This window comes from Ylistrum balloti, unplaced genomic scaffold (genome assembly GCF_031769215.1).
Source record: "Ylistrum balloti isolate Yb309-2 unplaced genomic scaffold, AGI_CSIRO_Ybal_v1 Utg371132, whole genome shotgun sequence".
In the NCBI taxonomy this organism is placed as follows: Eukaryota; Metazoa; Mollusca; class Bivalvia; order Pectinida; family Pectinidae; genus Ylistrum; species Ylistrum balloti.
The window spans coordinates 853,297-879,332 of record NW_026782621.1 but is presented as its reverse complement, the minus strand read 5'-3'; the positions used below and the strand labels follow the sequence as shown (position 1 = coordinate 879,332).

The window sequence follows — 26,036 nt, the reverse complement described above, 5'->3', positions numbered from 1 at the left end:
AGTTCCTGGTTTCTGGCCATAATTATCATGGTCTGATCAAATTTACTGGGATATCATACTATTATATATGAAGTACCTAGCTGACACTTATGATGAGTGTACAGAACCACCGTCCAGCAGTGGTATTCTGGTACTGATGACAACACAGAGCTGATGGGTGACAGTTATGTTGTTGTAGATGTACATAATCTAGATTTCAGTCATTTTCATGATAAAAATATTGTTCTGAGATATGCTTGTGCTAATTGTAGTCCTAAATGTTGTTTCTCTAGCAATTGTTGAAAATACCCATTTGTCAAATTCATTCTTGCGCGGACTTGCTCAAAAATGACAAAGCACAAAAATTTCACTATACCACATCAAGACGTTTAAGGTATATTTCAAACACTAGGAAATGCTCCCTAATGCCCTTGATCATATTTAGTAATGCCTCTATATATAACTTTCTGTTTATCAACAAATAAAAAAGTAAATTATTCTATAAATATTTGTATGAATTTTTAAACTAAAACCAAACAACCAATAGCAGTTAAGGTCTGGTTATGTGATAAAAGACTGGCACTAAGAGTTTTACATATTAGATATTCCGATATTATCCAAAAAGAAACACAGATTGTTAACTACAACAATGAGCTACCATGAGTTGAAAGCATTAGTGGAAACTAAAAACATCTATGGTTATTTGAAGTCTGTTTTCACATTCTTATCCTTTGAATCTATTCTCATCTACACTCATTTCTACTCTTCAGGCTGTCTATTCTCATCTACACTCATTTCTACTCTTCAGGCTGTGTATTCTCATCTACACTCATTTCTACTCTTCAGGCTGTCTATTCTCATCTACACTCATTTCTACTCTTCAGGCTGTCTATTCTCATCTACACTCATTTCTACTCTTCAGGCTGTCTATTCTCATCTACACTCATTTCTACTCTTCAGACTGTCTATTCTCATCTACACTCATTTCTACTCTTCAGGCTGTCTATTCTCATCTACACTCATTTCTACTCTTCAGGCTGTCTATTCTCATCTACACTCATTTCTACTCTTCAGGCTGTCTATTCTCATCTACACTCATTTCTACTCTTCAGGCTGTGTATTCTCATCTACACTCATCTACACTGTCATTCTCATCTACACTCATTTCTACTATTCAGGCTGTGTATTCTCATCTACACTCATTTCTACTCTTCAGGCTGTCTATTCTCATCTACACTCATTTCTACTCTTCAGGCTGTGTATTCTCATCTACACTCATTTCTACTCTTCAGGCTGTCTATTCTCATCTACACTCATTTCTACTATTCAGGCTGTGTATTCTCATCTACACTCATTTCTACTCTTCAGGCTGTGTATTCTCATCTACACTCATTTCTACTATTCAGGCTGTCTATTCTCATCTACACTCATTTCTACTCTTCAGGCTGTCTATTCTCATCTACACTCATTTCTACTCTTCAGGCTGAGAAAACGAGTAGACCTTTCCACATGTTCCCATTCCTTCCTAATGTCATAGGTATCAATAGAGTGTCTATTACTGATGGACCAAATAGTGAAAATTCACTATTTCAAACTACAATGAGATTTGTTGAGTGTCCATAACTGGCCAACTTCTCAAACACGGTCATACTGCTTTGAGTGCCAGACTACACCACATTCAATTTAAAGAATGTTTTGTTATTAGAAATGAATTTCAGTGAGTAGGACTCGTGTAAAATTTAGGATGTCAGGATACAAAGGTTTTGTTTCATTTTTTTTTAAATTCAGAAATTAGTTCAGAGCTTGAGGTTGGAAAGAAATGGACATCAAGATACTCAGAGGTCAAATAAGAAAGGCTTAGCAGTAGTTTCACTGACTCTTCATCTTACATGTACTCATCTGAAATCAATGTTTAAACAGACATGTCGAAGTATTTGATATTGCATCACACATTAAGGAATGTCTATAAGGTAGCCATTTATGATTTGTAAACATTATAACTTTTTCTATAATTGATTAAGTTTGTCTAACTTTATCTGTAATTACTGATTAGTTGTAAAGAAACACTAAACAGACTCCTTCTTTGAATCCTGCACCATAGCTGTAACTCAGGATGGTACATATATAGATATATATATATTGCCTCGCTGCAAAGAAGGGCAGTACAGATATATATATTGAATCCTGTGTCCTCGCTGCAAAGAAGGGCAGTACAGATATATATATTGAATCCTGTGTCCTCGCTGCAAAGAAGGGCAGTACAGATATATTTATTAAATCCTGTGTCCTCGCTGCAAAGAAGGGCAGTACAGATATATTTATTGAATCCTGTGTCCTCGCTGTGAAGTAGGGCAGTACAGATATATTTATTGAATCCTGTGTCCTCGCTGCAAAGATGGACAGTACAGATATATTTATTGAATCCTGTGTCCTCGCTGTGAAGTAGGACAGTAAGCATATATATCTTGAATCCTGTGTAATACCGGTTAAGTAGAACAGTACACATATATTAATTGAATCCTGTGTCCTAGCTATGAAGCAGGACAGTACAGATATATATATCTTGAATCCTGTCCTTAATCAGAAAGCTTTGTTGATGGATTATACTGCACATTGCTGATTCAGGTCTTACAACAGCATCCTTGGTTTACATAACATATAAGTTAAATTCTGATGACTCTATTATACAGCTGTAGTAGTGACACTCTGGAATGTGCATCCAAGTATTACACAGTATAGGTAGTCACTCTGTTTATTTTCGCACCAGACCACATACTGTATGTATAATACAAGTGTCAAATTTGTCACAAGAAATCAACATGGAATCTCTCTTGGCATTATTGAACAAATCTCCTTTCAGCTGCCCCCAAAACTCTCACGCGGACAGAGCCACAAATGTGTTATACAGGTCCTGGTTGTGCCACTTGAGCTTAGCCTCCCTGAACACAAACATCGGTACTGGAATTTGTTAGTGCCTGCGCTGGACTCTCTGACCTCGAGGTAACGCTCAACACCGTTCTTGACCCCACATACTGCAAACATCACTACATTTGTCTGAAAAACACAATGAAGTTCCATAATGAAATATATTAAAATTATTTATTCTATATTTCTTAGTGCAACAACTGTTTTAAAAACTTCTAGCTATGAATAGTAGGAAGATGGGTTCTTATCAATTTATGATTTATTTCAAATGGGTTTGTTATGGCTATTAACAGGCATCTGCATTAATTTGTATATGGAGAAATGCTATTCCCTTTGGTAAACAAATACCTTTAGCACATCTGAGTCTGGCTCCCACTGTGTATCTGTTTGAGGAGTCTGTGATGAGGACAGTGCATCAAAGTCCCTCATATAACATGCTGACAAATTTCCCACACCTGGAGGTCCCTGTCAACAAAAGCACAAGTCAGTAAAATTGGTACAAGACGCGTGTCAGATGTTTCTTCAACATCTTCTTACAAGAAGAACTTACCTGGATTATAGTATTGATCTGACAATATGCCCATGTCATGTAAAAATGAAGACCACCCATAACTATTGCTGATTCAGCAGAATTACAACTAAATGCTTTTCATTGCTCTTCATTATCCAAACATTAATCCTGATAACTTTGACTCATAGATTGCGTGTTAACTGGATGTATAGCAATTTAAATAATGTTTACCAATATATTTTACATATCATTAAATGGATATTTTGAAGAAGGCTTTGATTATTATACAATTTTGAATTTTGAAATTTTGTTTTTATAACAATTGTTAATGCAGATCAGAGACGTATATATATGTGATATATACGTCTCTGAGCAGATCTGTCAAATTATTTAAAACCCTTCTGAAAGCTGAGATTATAAAGCAATGAGGTCTCAGTAAAACCTACATTGCCAGGTCAAGTGGCCTTATACATTTGGTGGCTTCATCAATTTCCACAAGGACACTTGTCCAGGTAGGTGAAAGGTAGGTGTGTCCTCTTAGGCAGTGCCTCAGTAGGTGACACCCATCTTTCACCAACGTGACAGGGAATCTGAACCACCTGAGCACTATTTCTGTCTAAAACTGTAAATATGCCTTTACTCAACTGGAATTTTAAAAAAATGTTTTCAATTTTTTTCCCCACTTTTTTTTTTATTATAATCAATATTTGAAAGTATTTCGGTTGAAATTGAACCAAGCAATATCTCCACCAGAACATGATATATATGATTTTATCACACAAATACATGACTTTACATTTAGCTGCAGAATTCACTTTGAAATAAGTTTACAAAGGATATAAAGCAGTATAAATAACATGCCATTCAAATGGGAAAACCTAAGCATAAATCAAACAAGAGTTTTGAAATAATAACATGCAAAAAGATTGGAAAATTTTTAATGAAAACTCTTCGCTCTTTATAAATTTCAGATTGTCAGAATAAGCTTATAGACTCCTAAACCAGACATCACATAGTGGACTGATAATCCAAGTGGTCTCATGATATAGGCATTGATCTAAATAGTTTGAAAGTGGTCTCATTATACAGGTAATCTCTTAAAAAAGTTCAATAGAACTTCTCATCCTCATCATAATGATTCATCTAATCCTTTACCTTTGGACCGGGCATTTTTGAAATTATGCTGAGTCTGTCCTCAAAATCACTCTGTATAATTGTCAATTGGGAGGTGAAGTTAGATTGGAATGCAAACAGATCATGTTGTGTGGCGTTGATCTGCAGGGATGCATTTCCATAAACATTGTCTATATTTTTCTGGTTGTGTTGAAGCAAAGCTTTTGTTTCCAGTAAATTCTTTTCTAAAGTGAGTAGCTTTGTTGAAGTTTCTGTCTTCAGTTCAGACACCTGGAAACAAAAATGGTATTTATACTAGGGCATCTTTCTGACCATTTATTTGAGTAAATAAAACATAAAAAATAACACTAAAGAATGGAAGCAGGGTTTTCCAGTAGCCTACAGTAGCACTACCTAAAGCTGGTTGCAATTGCCTTCCAATATAAGAATATACTACCACATCAGGAAATTTGGTTTTGTACGAAGTGTTTGTCATTATCAAAACATACCTGTACATGATCTGTTGTTCTAGGGTTCTAACTAGGTCACAATTATCGATAGATGTTCTGGTAACCAGATGGGAAGTATACATTGTAGGCTTACAGTCCTGGACAGCATTAAAATTCTACTAGCAACATTGATATTTCCATCACAGGTTTTGGTTCTACACAAGGAGATTCTCTGTGTTAAAAAACACAGTTAAAGTTCATTTCATATTGCACACATATGTAATAAGATTTTTATTCAAACTGTTGAAACATGTATTTTCCAACAGATTCAGTCTATCATGTGTATTGTCAAACTACAACAGGTAGAGGAAGAGATAATGAAAGTTATATTATACAAGCATGCAAAAACATTACCTTTGGACTGTTCATATATACATCACAAAAATCTATCATGGTTGGGGAACAGATTGTACAGAGCTACAGGTATACATAACAAATACATGTATATTGATTCTTAACTCCATGCTGTCTCCTTTACTACATACAGCCAATGACTCATTCCATGCGATATGCAAACCAAACAACTGTTTTCACCCACTTGCTATTTCCACCCATTATGCTTTTGACGAAAAGCTATAAACCAACACCAGCCAAATTGACTTTTGTCTGGAAATATTGTTACTGTATTTTTTTTACTTACACGTTGACCAAGCTCCTCAAGGTAATCAACTGATGTATTCCCAGACATCACAGACTCTAGAAACTGTAGCTGTGGAAAGAAAGGAATCATTTAAATATTAATACACACCATTTAGTGTTTTCTGTTCTAAGTACAATGTAAGAAGCACTGATTTATAAATTCTGAATAATTTATAATATTTTTGTGCAAGTCTTCAAATATTTGTTAAGAGACACTTTGTTTTTTCATGAAGTAATGGTTTGTATGTTATCATAATGATTAATAAGCAAACACTAATATTTTGCTCAATAAATGAAATGAAGCACATTTTCACAAGTTAGGATGATTGTACTTCCAGATAGGTGTTTGATTGTCCATTGGCTGTAGTTTATGTGTCAGTTAATTACCGTATTTATTCGCAAATAAGCCCACTCCGACTAATAAATCCCTTCTTCATTTTTGCAGAATCATCAATTTTAAAATAGTATGCTAAAAGGCCAAATAAGCCCTCACCAAACTCTAAAACTAAACTTTAACACTAGGCTAGGGGGCTTATTTGAGGATAAATACAGTATAACAGCATTTTACATGTAAACAGTATAATACCTTCTGATTGAGATCTGAGTAATTATTGTGGAGGCTGTTCAAATCTTTCTGTAGACTTTGTATTGTAAGTGGACCTGTAAAGTACAAAGATTATGAATAAAAAAGTAATCTCCAAAAAAGTGTATAATGGTTGCCTATAAAATGAGATGTTTCATCATCTAAATAGCTAATACATTGTAATGATATATTCATTATTTGACTTTTAACCCAGTTGTGGAATAATGAAATATTCCATGGCATTGTCTTGCACATTAACTTTTATCAAATCGGTTCCAAGTGACTAAAATTGTGTCTAGTTTGTTTACCTGCTGAATAGACGATGACGATGTAGAGGCTGATGGCAAGAGATAGACAGGAGATAAGGATAAGGAAAATGACAATTATTTTCATCATCTTCAATTTTTCTTGTATACTATTGTCTGGCTGAGTGGCCTTGACTTTGTTGTAGATGTTAGGAGAAGAACTGATCATGGTATCATACAGAGGGTTGTAACGCTTCCTGTGGGATAAAATATACATAATCATAGGAAATGGAGACAACCAAAGTGTATCATATAGAGTACCAAATTATTGTCAAAGGAGACAACTAACGATGAATTCTACAGGGAGTCATAACGCCTCCTGTGGAGAAAAATGTCTACAATCCTTGTCAAGGGAAACAACCAGCACAGTTTCATACAGAGAGTTGTAGAAACTTTCCTTTTAAGTAAGACAAACATCATTAAGGGAAATTATCAATACAGTCCTATAATGATTTAATACATTCTTGTCAGGAATGAATGTTTGTAATCATAATCAAGAGAAACAACGAACAATATGTCAATCAAAGCATTGTAAGGCCTTTTTATGTAACAAATGGAAACAAAAATAATAAAGGGAGTCAACCAACATTTTGTTGCTGAGCTTTCTGTAAGGAAAAATTTCACACAATAATTGTCAATGAAGACAACTTACAATGTATCATACAGAGTGATTAATTGCTTCTTACTTCAGGGAGTTGATTTAAACTGATTATAATGTGATCAGGGTTGTTGCAGTAAAAAAAACACAACCTTTGACAGCAATGACTAAGACAACCAGCACTGATCATGGTGTGATACAGACCAGGAGCACTTAGTCACAAAAATCTACATGGTAATAAAAACTCTACTGAAGGTGTGTTTTTATTGTAATGTACCACATAGATATCACGTCCTATTGTAAAGATAAAATTTATGACGAGAATGATTCAATTACAAATCAACTTGCCTCTGATCAGAATTGCGTACAATAGCAGCAGTATCCCCAGACTCGGAGGGTGTTTCTGCTGTAACTGTGCCTGCTGATGACTGGTACTCAGAGCAGGACTCTGGAGAGGTCTGTCTCCCTCCTTCAGGCCTAGAGAAAAATCAATCGTTAGTTAAAACATAAACTTTTACAAGTGAAATTTCATTAGTATTGAGCTATCATTAAGGAATATGATTTTACAACAATTTCTTTTTCCTGTATTCAACTCATCAGCTTAAATTTGAAGATTAACCATCATCAGAATCTGTTGTCATTAGTTGTATAAGACTAAATGCTGTTTAAGTGTACACAATTACACAATAACTTGCTTTGGGTGAGGAAGTTCTTCATACTGGTGTCCCTCATAGTCAGCATAATCATAATTCTTTGCAGTACTGGAAGGACGCTGTTTGCCATTTGCAGTTAGACGATGAGATAAATCTGGTGATACATGTACATCATCAAGGTCAGCCACACCTGCAATCATACAACCAAACTTTAAATCACAATTATGATGACATTCTTATGACTTATTATCAATAATACAGCTTCACAGCTCCACAGCGTCATAATCCATGACATCACAATAATTTAACACCTACCTCAAATTCAAATTGTGATCACAAACTATGATTTTATGCCACTAAGCATACTCCTCAATTTCATTAAATTGTATTTACTCACAATCTCGATTTCAAACACTTACATGTCAATATACAGAAAATACAAGACATTGTGATTCTAGTACTATAAATCCACACATTACTCTCATTTTTTCCCTTGTAAGTATACATTTACAAGTAATTTCAACTGGGGTGGAGTGTATATGTACATTTTCATATAATGTTAATTTCAACAAGAGAGTATTAGCAAGAAAACATAAATGAAACATGACATGTTAAAGACTTCTAAGACACCAGGGAATGTCTTAATTACACTCTAGGTAATCTTGGCACAATGATTACTTTAAAGACGCTGTAATCAATGATCATCAAGTATTTTTTACTATACTTAGTCAAAAAAAATCATTGCAATTGCTCCATGTAGGTGTGAACAATCAGGTTCCATTGACAAACCTCAGTAAAATCCATCAATGATATCCCATTTAATCTTTCCTGCAGTCTGCCTTTTAGATTATGTGTGACAATTATTACTTTGTCTAAACACTTTAGGTTCCAGCAGAGAGAGACGCCATCAGATATTAGCAGCTCTATGTTCGGTATTGATTTCCAGCAAGAGCAGAATAGGTCTATTGGATTCTTCCACCCATCTTTTGTCATACAAATCAGTTTAAGCAGGGCCATACATCATACAGTCATTCCTAAATATCTACAGTTCTTATATTCCAAAGAATCCCTTGTCAGTAGGATGACCTTGACCTCTAAGGATACCTGAATCACCACAGTGACACATGGTCATTGATGAGAATCAGGGGATTCCCAAAGAAACGATGAATCAACCGTGATCAATATATATATATATATACCCATCACCAATGGGTTTACTGTGTTGTGTGATCTGCCTGATTAGAGTTAGTCACTCTTTTTCACAGCCAATTTGTCAATTTAGCAGAATAAATTATCTTCGAAAGACAACTTTATGTGTGTACATCTATTAAATCTATAATTGGCAAATCATATTTTTTTCGAACATCACACAATATGCATTCAATACTTAGTATTTACCTCAAGAATGTTTAGTATAGAAATGATTTCTCATAATACAAATGCAATTTTTCATAAAATTGTGTCTGTGACAAAACTAAATAGAAGGTCTAGTGGCCTTGACTGTCACCTGAATTAAGCAATATTGAATATAAAGTTTAAAGGTTAGTTATCAAGTGTCATGATACAGAAATTGTGACAATGAATATAGTAAGCCAATGACAATACATGCATACCATCAAAACTGACATCCTATACTGATAATTCTTACAAAGTTATTTCCAGTTTGAAATAAACTTCCTCCCCAAAAGGAAATGTGACTCTTGATTCTATCATACCTGGCTTTTGGAAAGAAGGTTTTTGAAATTTAAGTCAATTTAACCCTTTTTGGTCCAACTCATCAGTCCCTGGTGCTCAGTCAAAATCAATATGGACATACCACCAAGTCGTCATCCTTCACTCATAATTCTAACCAAGCTTGAATTAAAAAAATCAGATCAAGAGATTTGTGAAAATGTTACATTGTTTACGTCCGCAAGTCTGCCAGATGAAGGTGATTGCAATAGGTCACCATCGTAAAATGTTGTAACACCTGAACCATACAATATGTCCTTATAAGTAATGACCTCTGCAAGATGATTGGGGAAAGGTGAAGCAATATTACTGGACTGGATTGTAAGTAATGGACTGTGATCAGAGTGATCTCTTCAACATTTGTCTGGACTTTTAGTTAAGGACCTTAAAGTTTGATAGGAATTTTGGCCCAAGCATGTCTGTAAGGACCTTGTGTTTGTCAACATAATAATCTTTCCCAATGGGTTGAGATCTCCTAGATGTTATTAGACAGTATCAAGTTCTTACGAAATAGACATCCTATGTGAGATTTTGTTTACCACATAATTCAAAATTATAAAAAATTGAAAAGATTTAGACTAATATATAATCTTAATTTGTGATATTCTCACCAACATCCTTCCCTTTGATGACATCACAGTGCATATGATGTCATTAATTTTTTTTCAACCCTTAAAATGTTTCATGTTATTATCATAAGTAAATTGTATTTAACCACATCACATTTTATACAAATTGTTCAAAGTCAAACGAGAATTATGTCTCATGCAATTTCATTTGTCAGTATCTAGACAATCTACAGATGGTCAGGTTTAGTCCTGATTTTTGTTACACAGATACAAAGTCCAAACTAAACTCCCATCAGTTCTCTTATTACTGTACCAACAAAATTACAGCACTCAAATTATTGACAATATAAGATAATTACACACAGCTAGCCTTATATAGCAGTAAGTAGCCTGAGACACAGTTACACATGGTTGGTAGATGACTCCAATTATCTGTGTAACACTGACCTCATCATGGACATACTCTCAATTGTCAGTACTTCAGATTTCAACACCAGTACATCCTTAGGTTGTCCCAGTCCCCAGTCATAATACACAATGTAGGTCAAAAAGAAACAATCACATGAAGACTTTAAATAATTTTTTTCAGCAAATTTTTAGAAAATTTCAATTAAATTGAATTGGTGATTCAGAAAGAAATCAGTAAGCTTTGATGTAAATACTACATATAGTATAATATTCAAATTTTGAAGCACATAATTTTGTGGAGAATTATCACTTAAAATATTTATTTTTGTCATATATAAATTCCCAGTTCGGTTTTCATACTACATGACAGTTAGTCCCCATCCTACAGCAACAAAGTATCTAGAGACTAGCAACAGCTTTTGTTGGTCTAAAGGTTGAGTCATGAGATTTTCATATTTTATTTGGGATTTTGGTTTTCTTTTCAAAATACACATTGAATTATAAATATCTGAATTGTAACCCTGTAAAACGCTATTATGCTTCATCTTAAATGCCTCAGTACATGTAATCACTTTGGACCAGATATTTCAATTAATTCTACTGATTTTCAGACTTCAATTAAACAAAATGTCTTCTCAAAATTTTTTGTTTCCTAATATCAATGTCAATTCAAAAGTTCAACTTATTTGACACCTGAACTTGCTCTTAACCCTGCAGGAACAACCCTGAAAGCTGTATGTGACAAACTATATACTAAGTAAAGGTATACCTGGAAAATTCAAATATAAATTAGAAGTTCAAAGAAAACACTTACATGTTCGGATGTTATAGCTCAGTACATAACAACAAAATAAACACTCTTATCTGAAATATTATGGGAGCATATCCAGCAGATCTTTTCACCATGTCAGATACATGTAATACACATAGAACACCTAATGATATAATACTTCATCGTGTAACATACCCTGATAGTGTCTACAGGTAACCATATTTTCTTAAGGTGAGATATTGTCGCTTTACCCTAGGGTAGGTAGATATGGCAGGTATCAATAGTTCCTTAATTCTAACAACTGTATGACATCGTATGAAGAATGCATTGACACAATAATGCTGATGCTGCAAAAACATCAAAGAGTCAGACAGGTAACAAAACCAAATGGCATCATCTACTCCCTGGAAGAGATCATTGGAAGATCTCTGCAAGTCTATGATTCAGACATAGGTTGTGTTTAAAAAAAATTGACTTCAATATGTTAAAGAACTTTGCTGCACCAGTTAATTTCCTAATATGTGACATCACCCAGGTGTGAATAAAAAGAAAAAAATCTTTCATCAATACATATTCACCATATATTGCTGCCAAGTATAGCTAAATAAACATTTGATTGTCATAACATTCAATATTCCTTCAAGAAATGCATACAACGATTTCTTTTTTCACTCAAATTAGAATATGCATACTATTCCTTATAAGTGCAACACTTAAATGGAAAAGAGTAATTGGCCTAATTCTGACTGTTGCCATTGAGCTATTATAACAGACCTGTACCATCTACCATGAATAGTTCTAGTTCTCATTAAATGTGTGTTGGTGATCTTTGGTTGATTTCATGAAAGTACTGTGCTGTGGCAGCTTTCATTGAGAAAACCAATAAATCAATTTTGATTATGAAGACAAGTATTAGAAAGCAAATACAATTATGGTATAGCAAACGATTAATATCTTTCATATCACACCTGATGTGTAAAACTAATTTTAAAAAAGTGTTAAAATTTCTAGAGAAGTGAATGTCACAAAAAAATATAAAATCGCAGTCAGTAGGTAATTATTATCAGGAAGGACAAATGAAATTATTGCCAAAAAATCTGACAATCGTCATACACCACAAGTCTAATGTGAGAAGTCAATTAATTTGTATATCATTTCTTCTCTCAATCAATAAAGATTCCACAGCTGTTCATGTAATATAATACTAACCACACTTGGAGTAGGGGAACTTCAGAGATGGTCCCTTCAGTCTATAGTCATTGTAGTAATCATGCTGCATTTTGGAACAGCCTGTGTGTGGCTTGTGATCCAATGATTCTACAGGCGAATGTGGTACACCACTAAACATTGCAGTCTGTGTACTCTGCTATATACTCTCACTCCAATACAACTACTCTGCCACCCTGTCAAACTTCCTGTTTACATCAGAAGAACTCCAAATGAAATACACATGTGAAGGAGGAGGAGGGGCAGTACATGTAGATATGTGACAGTTACTACTGCTCCAGTGGCTGGGCAATATAATGTATCAGACCTACAACCAGACTGTCTCCAATGAGGCTACTTTACAGGTTTACTGCAGTGGTCAATATTAAATGTCAATACCTCACCACCAGACATCAATACCATATATACTGCAATCATGATAGTGATGTTTCAGTTCCAATTAACTATGACTGGATGACTTACAAACAAGCCATAAAGGTCCGAAGGTTGAACATCTCTGAGTCTAGGTAAATATTAACATAATGATGTAAGTTTAACATCAGTAAGTATTATTATAATAATTAGGTCGTCTATGGCCTTGTTTAACTGTCTGATCTTTTATAACCGCAGGCACCTGTAGTGGATTAATATAACTCTTCTAACAGATCAGATTACCGCTCCAGTTTAATGTTGTTAACTGGTTCCAGACACCTGTTAATAGAATTTACTACCCCCTTTTTTACTGTACATTATAATTAACATAACATCACTGTGTATAACTGTTTCAGTGTTGATTCTGTAAATCTGATTATTAAGGACTGTACTAACATTGACCAGGTGACCCACCAGGCATTAGGCATCAACCAGATTATCCTATAATCACACTAATCTACCCATTAGTATTCTTACTGATCACTTTAACAGATTGAAAATAACTCCACACCATTTACTAAGCTTACAGAGCTGGATACACTGGCTTGGGTTGTTATATATGTAGATGTTAAGTTCAGCTGGTGCAAGGTTTTCAGAAGTCCAGGTCCTGTGGCATATATCTGGGTCTGCTACTAAATATCTTAATTAAGAAAAAAATTTATATAAATTTTTCTGAGTTCTTGGTCAAAGTAATAGTACATTGACACCCTCCTGCTTGATATTCTAATATTCAATGAAAGAAAGGTAACTATTGTTTATTATGCATTCCAGTACTACCATATGTTTGTTTGCTGGATTTTTGTTTTTGGATACAAGGTCCCTTGGTTACAGCTGGTCACTGATGCACTGAACATCATGTGATAGGCCCTTTCCAGATCAATGGGGTAAAGTGTCATGCCCCTACAAGCTTAAATAGGATGCCTCCATGACAGAACAGGACGGTATGTGACCTACACTTCTGTGAAGGAATCAAACCTCACCCTTTGGCTATCTGGATTTGAAGTAAGCAGTTAACAATGAGGAAAACATCCACCAACAGTAAAGAATTTTCCAGGAATTTATATATTTGTATAATAAACAGCTCTGGAATATTCATTTATTTAACTAGCTTTGGAACTGTGAATCAGCTATCATTCAACCAACCAATTACTAACCAACATTGGTAGGATGGTTTGTTGACAAGTTTAATGTCTACCTTCACAGGTAGAGCCAAGTTGTTCTAGTAAAATATACTGTACCCTGTTTATATGGTACTTATACAGGGTTGTAGCATCACCCTGAAATGGATATATCATGTCAGAGTATGGGCCATAGGCCTTGTGGCATGTCATCTAATTCTCCTGTCAAACTGCATAACCAACACTGAACAGACAAGCTAATATACCAACACTGCTTATGAACCAGTAAAAAATTTAACAACACTTGACCAATAAGCCATTGTACAAAAAGCTAACGACCAAAAAAAAAAAACAAATTTATTGACAGAGATTGTTCTATATAAAGACATCATATACTACATTTACATGTTTGAAAATTACGATCTTTTTCTTTGTTAAGGCATACACGTTGTTCCAGTTTTAGATCTCCTATGAATCATGTTTGTTGTTTGTGTGTTACTTGTTGCATAATAACAACATGAAGCAGATGCACGTGTATTTTTTACTTTGCTAGAAATATTTTCGTTGCATAGAGGTTTTCATTTCAGTGAAATGATAAATGTAGGATTACAATTACATACGACGTAGTAAAAGTCTAATCTATACACACAGATAAACTGAGGTAGGTTGTCTAGGCCGTGTGATGCACACACCAGGTAAATCTCACATGTAACCTACCATATGGGTAAAGTATGTAGGTACAGCAGGTATGTGTAGGACAAAATGCATCAGCATGCTTAAGTTCATTTCATGTGAACCACTTGTATTAACAGACATGATTTTTCTGAATCATAAACTGCACTATGAAGTGAGGTGTTTATTTCAAGTGCGTAAATATAAAACAATATTTCTTCAAGGAAAGAAATTATTACATGATGAGAGTTGGTCACCATGTATTCTAGCAACATGAAATAGCATAAAATTCAAAATAATTTCTAATTGAAAAGAAATTTTACTTCAAGTTATCCAATAGGAAACCAGCTAATAATTTCAACAAAGATTACACTGTTTAAATGAATTAAATTAAGATAGGATCAAAGCAGAAATGTAGCAGTACTAGTGAGTAGCTTTAGCAACATTAATGTGAAATTATCTTAAGAGCAGAACAAGCAAAAAAATATAAGTTTTCAGTCAATTTTAAAGTCTCTCATAACATCCAGTGCCATCTAAATGTAAGATGTTACAATTTTCTAGACATGACTGATTGACCCACAGAGAAAGTCATATAAAAAATAAACAATTTGAAATATATTTACCTTTTGTTACAGTGTTTTTAGGCTGAGTAGACATACACATATAGTTGTAATTCATCTCCAGGTGTGTAGCTATGGTGTGACCTTCCCAAACTTTATCATGTGCTATAGTATCAACATTAGTGAGTGCTGTGTATTTTACGTCACAGCCATACAACATTGAAGAAACTGAAAATCGGTGAAGCTTGACTTATTCACACCAGTCATAAACATACATCATGCTTCAAACTTCAACAACATCACAGACACGGTATAAAGGATTTTGTAAAGTTTATCAAAGTTGGGCTTGTTTCATTTACCTATGCGTTACAGGTAAGTACAGGTAAATACAGGTATATACAATACAGGTATTTATATATAGCCTAGAAAGGTAAGACACAAAAGATGTACAGCTGCTACCACATGTAGACTTAAACACCATCATAGAAAAAAAAAATTCAGTCACAAAGTACAAAATTAAACCACACAGAAACAGGTATTCATGTACGGAAATCTCGTTACCTTACCTGGCCTCCCCAGAAGTGGATCCTGGGGTTCAGGTGGCTCCATGCTTGCCCTTGTCAGTGTGTTTATACATGGTCCCGATAACGGGGTGGTTTCCGGCAACAACTCTAGGTAGGGCCTACCATTATACCAAACAGTCCCCATTGGTTAGGTGCAACCAAGTGATAAGGGGTATATCCTATTTAAGTACTTTATGTACCTTGTCAAATCACACACTCCATAATTTTAGATGAAAGGTTATAAACTTCTACCTCATCTAGATATTTATCAGATCCTCTTTAAGGTCATAATTACGGATTGGTACAAAGTACAAATCTCACTTCAAAAATCCCTGGACATCCATGGTTGAACAATCAAAGTTGGATCTTTAAATACTGTTTCCATGAATCCCATCTAAATCCACTGTATTGTTCTCACTTTCAATGGTCATCCAACGGTCAGGAAAAATTCATCCACATTATTCTACATATTCCTTCCTGGACATATGAAGTCTTTTAATGAGTACGTCATCCAAAAATAGAACACAAAAATACCTTACCACTGACCCCGTTACACTGTACACATGGTTGTAATAATAGAAGTATTAAGCAATATGACCAGTAGCTAGTGACGAGATTGTGCCAATTCAAACAAACAGCCTATAGTAAGAATGACCCCAGTACACAAAGCACACCTTTATCAGTGACGGGACAGCTGCCATACAGTCGTACCACAGAATTACCAAGACGCTCAGCTTGTCCAATTTGGCACCAGTGAGCAAAAATGTATTATGATTAAGTTGGAAGAGTATAAGAGTTAGAGTGGGCGACTGATCACTGCCATTACACGTGCCTGCTACAGCAGTAGCCTTGGTTCCTAGTCAGCCTCAGTACCTAGGGTAGTGTACTCCACACACCTACAGTAACAGGGAGTGGGCTGTAACAATGGCACCAGGATACACACAAACTACTCAGCTTACTTTCAGAAACACCAGTCATATCAGACCAATATACAAAATCAATATTATTTATTATTATCAAAGTTATTTTCCCAATTAAAAAATCTGACAACATGAGATCTGCCAGTGCTGGCACTGAATTCAATCACAGTCTACTGGTCCAAATCATTCTAAAGTGGTTGGTAAGGGTGGGCGATACATTGTTTTCAATCTCGAAATGTCAATAATAATGGATATTATCGTTTTCTGTCAGAGGCATTCAGAAATTCTTTTTATTAAAATCAATAAGAGAATCGTGACAAAAATGGTTTCGGCACTGAACCAATTCAATGGAGAGTTTGATCTTCTCTGCTGCATTGTTTTACTAATGAATCTTATCTGACATATGAGAGTGTACCAACAGTGTGCATGAATACTAACATTTCTTATCTAGAATTTCCTTTTTTTTTAATCATAATACACTACAGGAAAACATTTTTCCATTTATATATATTATCAAAACACCAGACATGAGCATTGATCTGCTCAACAGCACAAAGTGTTGTTTTAACATATATTAATTATTGCAAAATATGTTTACCTGCACTATTATGAGTTGTTCAGTGGTGAAAACATAGTACTGTAAAGACAAGTTTCACTGAAGTAAAAATGTTTATATCAGGTGTCAGTAAAGACAGGTTTCACTGTATAGTAAAACATGTTTATATCAGGTGTCAGTAAAGACAGGTTTCACTGTATAGTAAAACATGTTTATATCAGGTGTCAGTAAAGACAGGTTTCACTGCAGAGTAAAACATATTTATATCAGGTGTCAGTAAAGACAGGTTTCACTGTATAGTAAGACATGTTTATATCAGGTGTCAGTAAAGACAGGTTTCACTGTATAGTAAGACATGTTTATATCAGGTGTCAGTAAAGACATATTTATATCAGGTGTCAGTAAAGACAGGTTTCACTGTATAGTAAAACATATTTATGTCGGGTGTCAGTAAAGACAGGTTTCACTGTATAGTAAGACATGTTTATATCAGGTGTCAGTAAAGACAGGTTTCACTGTATAGTAAGACATGTTTATATCAGGTGTCAGTAAGGACAGGTTTCACTGTATAGTAAGACATGTTTATATCAGGTGTCAGTAAAGACTAGTTTCACTGTAGAGTAAAACATGTTTATATCAGGTGTCAGTAAAGACAGGTTTCACTGCAGAGTAAAACATATTTATATCAGGTGTCAGTAAAGACAGGTTTCACTGCAGAGTAAAACATATTTATATCAGGTGTCAGTAAAGACAGGTTTCACTGTATAGTAAGACATGTTTATATCAGGTGTCAGTAAAGACTAGTTTCACTGTAGAGTAAAACATATTTATATCAGGTGTCAGTAAAGACAGGTTTCACTGTATAGTAAAACATATTTATATCAGGTGTCAGTAAAGACAGGTTTCACTGTATAGTAAGACATGTTTATACCAGGTGTCAGTAAAGACAGGTTTCACTGTAGAGTAAAACATGTTTATATATAGTTAAGATGAGGCAGTATCTGTCAATAGTTTCATATCTATTTTACTTCATACAAATTGAACACTAATACCCCCGGTAAGCCTTTCCTTGCAACAATATCATGACTCCTTTTTTGAGAAGATATCATAAAACAAACTCTTTCAGCTAAGATGAAAAATTGAACAATTTAAAACCAGGACTGAGAGTGTGGCAATGATTTATATACTATTGCACTAACAAAACAAGCCTGGCAACACCCACCTGTTGTCAGTATCAACAGGACTCAAACAGCATGTTTACAGGTACATACAAGTTCAATGCATATATTCCATGGATTTTTGTTGCTGTGTGCCAGATTTAATTCACAGACAGACAAGCCTTTTTCCCTGTATTAGAACTGTGAACTAGACCCAAAGTCGAGGCACTCTGTCATACCACAATAGTCCTGTCAGTCTGTGTAGAGATGTGGGCAGTATAATACCCACAGGTACATATCCTTAATGTCTCACAGTTTTAACCTCACGGTGAAAAACCAAGACTTTTACTCAAATCAGCATTATGATTTGATTAAATTTGATAATGACTTTTAAGTAATAGGTCTAACACTCTTGACTACAACATCTTATTTCTCTCCTTCAAACAAACTCCATAAAAAATTCTTAAACTTTAGAATTATTTTTTGTGTCTTTTTGCTTTTTTTCAAATTCAGCTTAAACCTGTGGACAATTAATGATATTGGACACTTTATGGAAAGTTTATGGTCCCATCAATACAACTTGACATGGACTGACACCCAACCAACGACACTGGGCTAGCCTAACCACAAATTTACTAGTAAAAGTCAAACTTTAGGCAGGGAAGAAGCAGTATAGACACTTAATTAAAAACTTTTAATTTTCTCATTCTGTGGGCACAATCCATGTTCTTCCTAGTGTCTGGAAAGACATTCAGTACAAGCTAGGTATCTGTAGGAAAATTACAAGTAAATGTACATAAACATATAAATTTGAGTAAATTCATTTTTACTGAACGGTCCAGACCTCGATCACATCTGACATTTAATGTTAAATTGTCTTGGTCCAATCTATCATTTGACTTATGTAGATGTGTTGAAAATGGCATTGCTATATTACTACTCATACATACTAAGAAAATTGACAACTGTGCGTCACCTTAAACAAATAAAGGCCCGGTAGTTATATACATGTATAGCTAGTCATTTACTTCACATGTCACCTAACACTGTGGTTGTAGTATTTATGACTCAAATATATTTTTACTCAGCAATACTTATCAAATAAAAATCACACATACAGAATTTGTGTACTTTATGTGTTAGTTATGTCAATATATAAACAGAAATTCTTGTCCCGGAACACTGAAGATTTTACTCAGCAAATTTACAAAACATGACAAGTGAAAACATTTTATCATATGAACCATGGTACAATCCGATATAAACCACAAACAATTTACAATTTCTAAGAATAAGGATTTTTATCTAAGGTGAGTTCAATAGAAGAGCAAATCTTGTGTAAAATAACAAACTAAAATCGGCACAAATAAACTAATATTTGACTCTGATCTACGGTGGCTTCTTCAAAAGATTATTTGAATTTGAAATATTAAGGTTAAATTAAGATTTTGTTTGTTATTAGTAATGTCTTTAACTGACATACGTGTTTGATAGATATTTTCATAAATTATGAAAATATTCAATTATCAAATAACTTTGTTAGTTCAGAAAGAAAGAAACTATCTGTAAAATCACAACAGCATTCATCATACATTTTCACAATGACTTTTAAGCTTTAAATGGCAAAACAGTGGCAAGATCCATGAAAAAGTAAACTACCTGGTAAATCTGTCTCAAAATGTGATGCTACCTGGTAAATCTGTCTCAAAATGTGATGCTACCTGGTAAATCTGCCTCAAAATGTGATGCTACCTGGTAAATCTGTCTCAAAATGTGATGCTACCTGGTAAATCTGCCTCAAAATGTGATGCTACCTGGTAAATCTGTCTCAAAATGTGATGCTACCTGGTAAATCTGTTTCAAAATGTGATGCTACCTGGTAAATCTGCCTCAAAATGTGATGCTACCTGGTAAATCTGTCTCAAAATGTGATACTACCAGGTAAATCTGTCTCAAAATGTGATGCTATGTGGCAAATCTGTCTCAAAATGTGATGCTATGTGGCAAATCTGTCTCAAAATGTGAAACTACCTGGTAAATCCGTCTCAAAATGTGAAACTTCCTGGTAAATCCGTCTCAAAATGTGATACTACCTGGTAAATCTGTCTCAAAATGTGATGCTACGTGGTAAATCTGCCTCAAAATGTGAAACTACCTGGTAAATCTGCCTCAAAATGTGATACTACCTGGTAAATCTGTTTCAAAATGTGATGCTACCTGGTAAATCTGTTTCAAAATGTGATGCTACCTGGTAAATCTGTTTCAAAATGTGATGCTACCTGGTAAATCTGTTTCAAAATGTGATGCTACCTGGTAAATCTGTCTCAAAATGTGATACTACCAGGTAAATCTGTTTCAAAATGTGATGCTACCTGGTAAATCTGTTTCAAAATGTGATGCTACCTGGTAAATCTGTCTCAAAATGTGATACTACCAGGTAAATCTGTTTCAAAATGTGATGCTACCTGGTAAATCTGCCTCAAAATGTGATGCTACCTGGTAAATCTGTTTCAAAATGTGATGCTACCAGGTAAATCTGTTTCAAAATGTGATGCTACCTGGTAAATCTGTCTCAAAATGTGATACTACCTGGTAAATCTGCCTCAAAATGTGATACTACCAGGTAAATCTGTTTCAAAATGTGATGCTACCTGGTAAATCTGCCTCAAAATGTGATGCTACCTGGTAAATCTGCCTCAAAATGTGATGCTACCTGGTAAATCTGTCTCAAAATGTGATACTACCAGGTAAATCTGTTTCAAAATGTGATGCTACCTGGTAAATCTGCCTCAAAATGTGATGCTACCTGGTAAATCTGCCTCAAAATGTGATGCTACCTGGTAAATCTGTCTCAAAATGTGATACTACCTGGTAAATCTGTCTCAAAATGTGATACTACCAGGTAAATCTGTTTCAAAATGTGATGCTACCTGGTAAATCTGCCTCAAAATGTGATGCTACCTGGTAAATCTGCCTCAAAATGTGATGCTACCTGGTAAATCTGCCTCAAAATGTGATGCTACCTGGTAAATCTGTCTCAAAATGTGATACTACCTGGTAAATCTGTCTCAAAATGTGATACTACCAGGTAAATCTGTTTCAAAATGTGATGCTACCAGGTAAATCTGTTTCAAAATGTGATGCTACCTGGTAAATCTGTTTCAAAATGTGATGCTACCTGGTAAATCTGCCTCAAAATGTGATGCTACCTGGTAAATCTGTCTCAAAATGTGATACTACCAGGTAAATCTGTCTCAAAATGTGATGCTATGTGGCAAATCTGTCTCAAAATGTGAAACTACCTGGTAAATCCGTCTCAAAATGTGAAACTTCCTGGTAAATCCGTCTCAAAATGTGATGCTACCTGGTAAATCTGTCTCAAAATGTGATACTACCTGGTAAATCTGTTTCAAAATGTGATGCTACCTGGTAAATCTGTTTCAAAATGTGATGCTACGTGGTAAATCTGTCTCAAAATGTGATGCTACGTGGTAAATCTGTCTCAAAATGTGATGCTACCTGGTAAATCTGTCTCAAAATGTGATGCTACCTGGTAAATCTGTCTCAAAATGTGATGCTACCTGGCAAATCTGTCTCAAAATGTGAAACTACCTGGTAAATCCGTCTCAAAATGTGAAACTTCCTGGTAAATCCGTCTCAAAATGTGATACTACCTGGTAAATCTGTCTCAAAATGTGATGCTACGTGGTAAATCTGTCTCAAAATGTGAAACTACCTGGTAAATCTGCCTCAAAATGTGATGCTATGTGGCAAATCTGTCTCAAAATGTGAAACTACCTGGTAAATCTGTCTCAAAATGTGATACTACCTGGTAAATCTGTCTCAAAATGTGATACTACCTGGTAAATCTGTCTCAAAATGTGATACTACCTGGTAAATCTGTCTCAAAATGTGAAACTACCTGGTAAATCTATCCCAAAATGTAATAGCTATGAAAATTATTGAGTAAGCTTGACGCCTTATGAAACATTCACACTTTTGAAAAGATTGGCATAATCCTGGACAGGAAAAACAGATTTGTAAATGCCTCATCAAACATACTGTAAAAACCGAGAGCAACAATATCCAATTATATACAGCATTTCCTGCTAATAACTAGATCTAAACAATTCTTGCTTGTATAATGGTATTCACAGTTTCTCATTCACCTTGATAAAGCTTCATTACATCTTGATTGACTAAGCCTTGTGTTGAATTTGATTTATAAGATCATAAATGCCATTGGTATTTTCAAAATTGTGCTGACGTTGCCATTAATTCTGTCCATAAAAAACATCCTTTGATCCTATTTTTTCTGATTGCTAACAAGCAATCTATCTGATTCTGAAAATAACAGACTGTGAAAAAACAGCCCACACTCCATGTTCACATAATCCTGTTAATATTTGCATGTCATATAAATCAATACCCACCCACACCAGATATATAGGAATGTGTTATTGTGTTCAAGGGACAATATTGTCCTATCTCAAACTAAGTTGGTGGTAACGATCAGTAGACCCAGCTTTTTATGGAAATGATCAAGTCCGTGTGGAATGGCTTATCATCAGTATTAAAAAAATCTCTCAATATAGATATACGCTGCATCTTTAAAACTTGCATGTCTCCCACGCCATCACGACATGGAATTCCCTGTCACAATTAATAGGTAATGGAATGAATTTACAGTACAGGTAATGTCAGCTTCATCTAAGCCAAAAAACATCACTACATTGGAAAACATAAAACCATTAACAGCAGATAAAATGTTCTCTATGTTATAAAATATGTACAGTTCGCCTCTACATTTCCTGTCAATATTAGCGAAACAATAGAATAATGATGTTATAGTCGATAACGAAGCCAATAAATGCAGCAAATCCTGCCATTGTGTCAAAGTCACAGAATGATCTAAACAGCAATTTGAAGCCTTCCCATCCCAAATAATGTTTACTATCATTATCCCTTTTCTCTTATGATTTTTTTTTTAAACTAAACACACAAAGTTTTCAATACTGATCTCCGCTAATTAAAAATTTGCCATAAGTTTTACACAGCGTATAATATTTAAATTGGTTTCTCTAGAAAAAACAACATGTTTTAACTGAAATCTTCTCATCTGACAACCATTATTTCTATAGTGTTAAGTTTTGTTAAGCTTCAGTCAGAATCCCTAGTAATGGCAATCTAAATCTGTCCCAATTTCCTAACCCATAACCCAATACACATTAGTGACTGGTTTTAGCTGTTTCATGCGATAAATATCTTCAATTATTTGTTTCTTGCATTGAAAATATCATTATTTTTTCAAATCCTTGATTATGAGAAGTTTTACATCTTCTAAAATCTTTTCTGCTATTGAAGATGACTGCTGATTTTTGGTCTTTCAGGGCTGGTGTAAATGTTCCCTACATGAAAGACATAACATTAGCTATTATACTTAATCTCTGTATTCTGAAATCTATTAAACTCATATAATATATTTGTAGATAATTTCTATCAGAAAAACAACTAAATAAGTTGTAAAGTATTATAATCTTCATAAATCAAATGAGCAGAATAAAACACTTTAAATATTTAAATCCTTGCAGTTAGTGGTTTCTAATTCTGTATTCAGCAATCATAAAACATTCACTTTCACTTCATTTGTCATATTAGGATAACATTTCATCGCAAATCACATACAACCTTCCAAATAAAAATTTCCAAGGGCTTTGATCATGAAAGGAACTCATCAGTGTTGTACTACATGTGTTTAATACTGTTATCATGAATTTTACATTTACCTGTATTTAGTGTTAAAAGAGTTATCTCCCCTTCAAATCCATAAATTTGATTCCTGAGCATTTTTCAGTCTATTATAACATCCCAGGACAAATGATTGACAATGTATAAGTCATAAGGACAGGAGATAAATTAAAGGATATTAGCATACATCCTTAAGGAGTTAAAGCTAACCAAACTTTAAAAAACGGGGGCCATGGTCCATTAGAGATGTCTCCTACCAATTAGTGTTTTTGTCAAGAACCCAGAGAATATCATCCATGACTATACTGTTTAAGGGAGGAGGCAACAACATCATACTGAACCTCACAAAATCAATACCAGATTCAATTAGCTACTTGGTAAGGATGAGCAGAACCTAGCTCTCATTACTTTTTCATCAGTTTGACAGCTTCACTTTATACTTACAAATACTACATGCTGATTCTGAAGTGTAACAATCCTCAAGAAGATGAGAAGAAAGAATCTGATTTCTACTTTTTCATCAGCTTGACATTTTCATTAACTTCATGTACATAGAAAAGGCATCAGAAGGGATATGTAATGCCGATATAAGGATGTGCAGACAGAAATAGAAAAGTATATACCTTGTCTTCAGTATTGTTAAGACAATGTTGAAGAAAGCTACATTTTCAAATGAAAAAAAAAAGAAAGAAAAATGAAGTGAAAAAAATAAATTCTATCGCATAATATGTCCAGGTGACCCACACCTAACTCTTGACTCCAGTAGAGGGAGGATTTTTAATTACAGGACCATTATATAGCTTTGTTCACATTTCTACTTTTTCCAATTGATGTGGGTGGACTTATTACCAGGCATGGGTTTATTATTGAGCTGTTCAATATTCACTTATCCAATTTGAAAATGAAAATGAAATATTTTACCTGAGTCAAAACGATTGGCCTTGGCATTGTTCTTAGTGTATCGGAGACCAGGCACTGCATGTGGTTTGTTGGGCTGCAGAACAGAGGTCATCTTGACCGAGTCTTGACCTTGTGGGTGTAGGTAGTCCTCAATGTCCACTCCCTGATTGGTGATACCTTGACCACTGGCCGAGTTTTCTCTGTGGGATTTTGCCATGATTTCACAGCTATCAGGAACACTGAGTTAGTTGACCTCAAATGACCTTGGGATTAAACACCTTGGGTACAATGGACCAATACAGGATGGAGTTTGCTCCATACAATGTACAGTCTAGTGTGTTTAAATACACCGGTATTTAAAGTTGAGGTTGACTAGGCACAAGTCCTACTCTCTCTCTCTCTACCTGAAATACAAAAAATAAATAGCTGGATCCTTGTCACCATCACGTTTTACCTTCTAAACAACCACAACAGGAACTAACTTTAACGACAATGACTTATTTTGTGAATCAGACCTCACGAAATGGTGCAATACTCATATAAATAGATTATTGTGCACAGGGTTTATCCTGGCCTTTTATACCTATATAAAGCTACAACATTTTAATAAAAACAGTACGTAAACTGTTCAATGTTATATTTCATTTCAACATTTTTTTCAATTTTTTGTTTAGATAAACTTTTTGGGATGGCTGCAACATTTAAATTGTATCATGTGTATATTTTGTAAAACAGAAACTACACATATTAAGCTTACACTATAGACTGTGCAGAACTTGGAAGCTTTTTCATTTTAACACGTATACAGACGTAAGCTTCTATATTTAAGACAAGATGACACTGGTTTATATTTACAAAATTATATTGCTAATTTACTTTTATTGATGTTTGAATTAACTGGATCCTCAA

General features: G+C 34.5%; 1 protein-coding gene across 1 annotated transcript; it reads right to left on the bottom strand.

Annotated features, from left to right (window-relative positions):
• Positions 1-1,132: 1,132 nt before the first annotated feature.
• Positions 1,133-25,344, bottom strand: LOC132560939 (uncharacterized). Its single transcript, XM_060225641.1, has 9 exons — positions 25,149-25,344; positions 7,858-8,005; positions 7,507-7,639; positions 6,568-6,757; positions 6,263-6,336; positions 5,678-5,746; positions 4,571-4,819; positions 3,253-3,369; positions 1,133-3,033 (listed from the first exon to the last, which is right to left on the bottom strand). The coding sequence occupies exons 1-9, from the start codon at positions 25,342-25,344 to the stop codon at positions 2,836-2,838; spliced, it is 1,374 nt and encodes a 457-aa protein (XP_060081624.1). The 3' UTR covers positions 1,133-2,835.
• Positions 25,345-26,036: the final 692 nt, after the last annotated feature.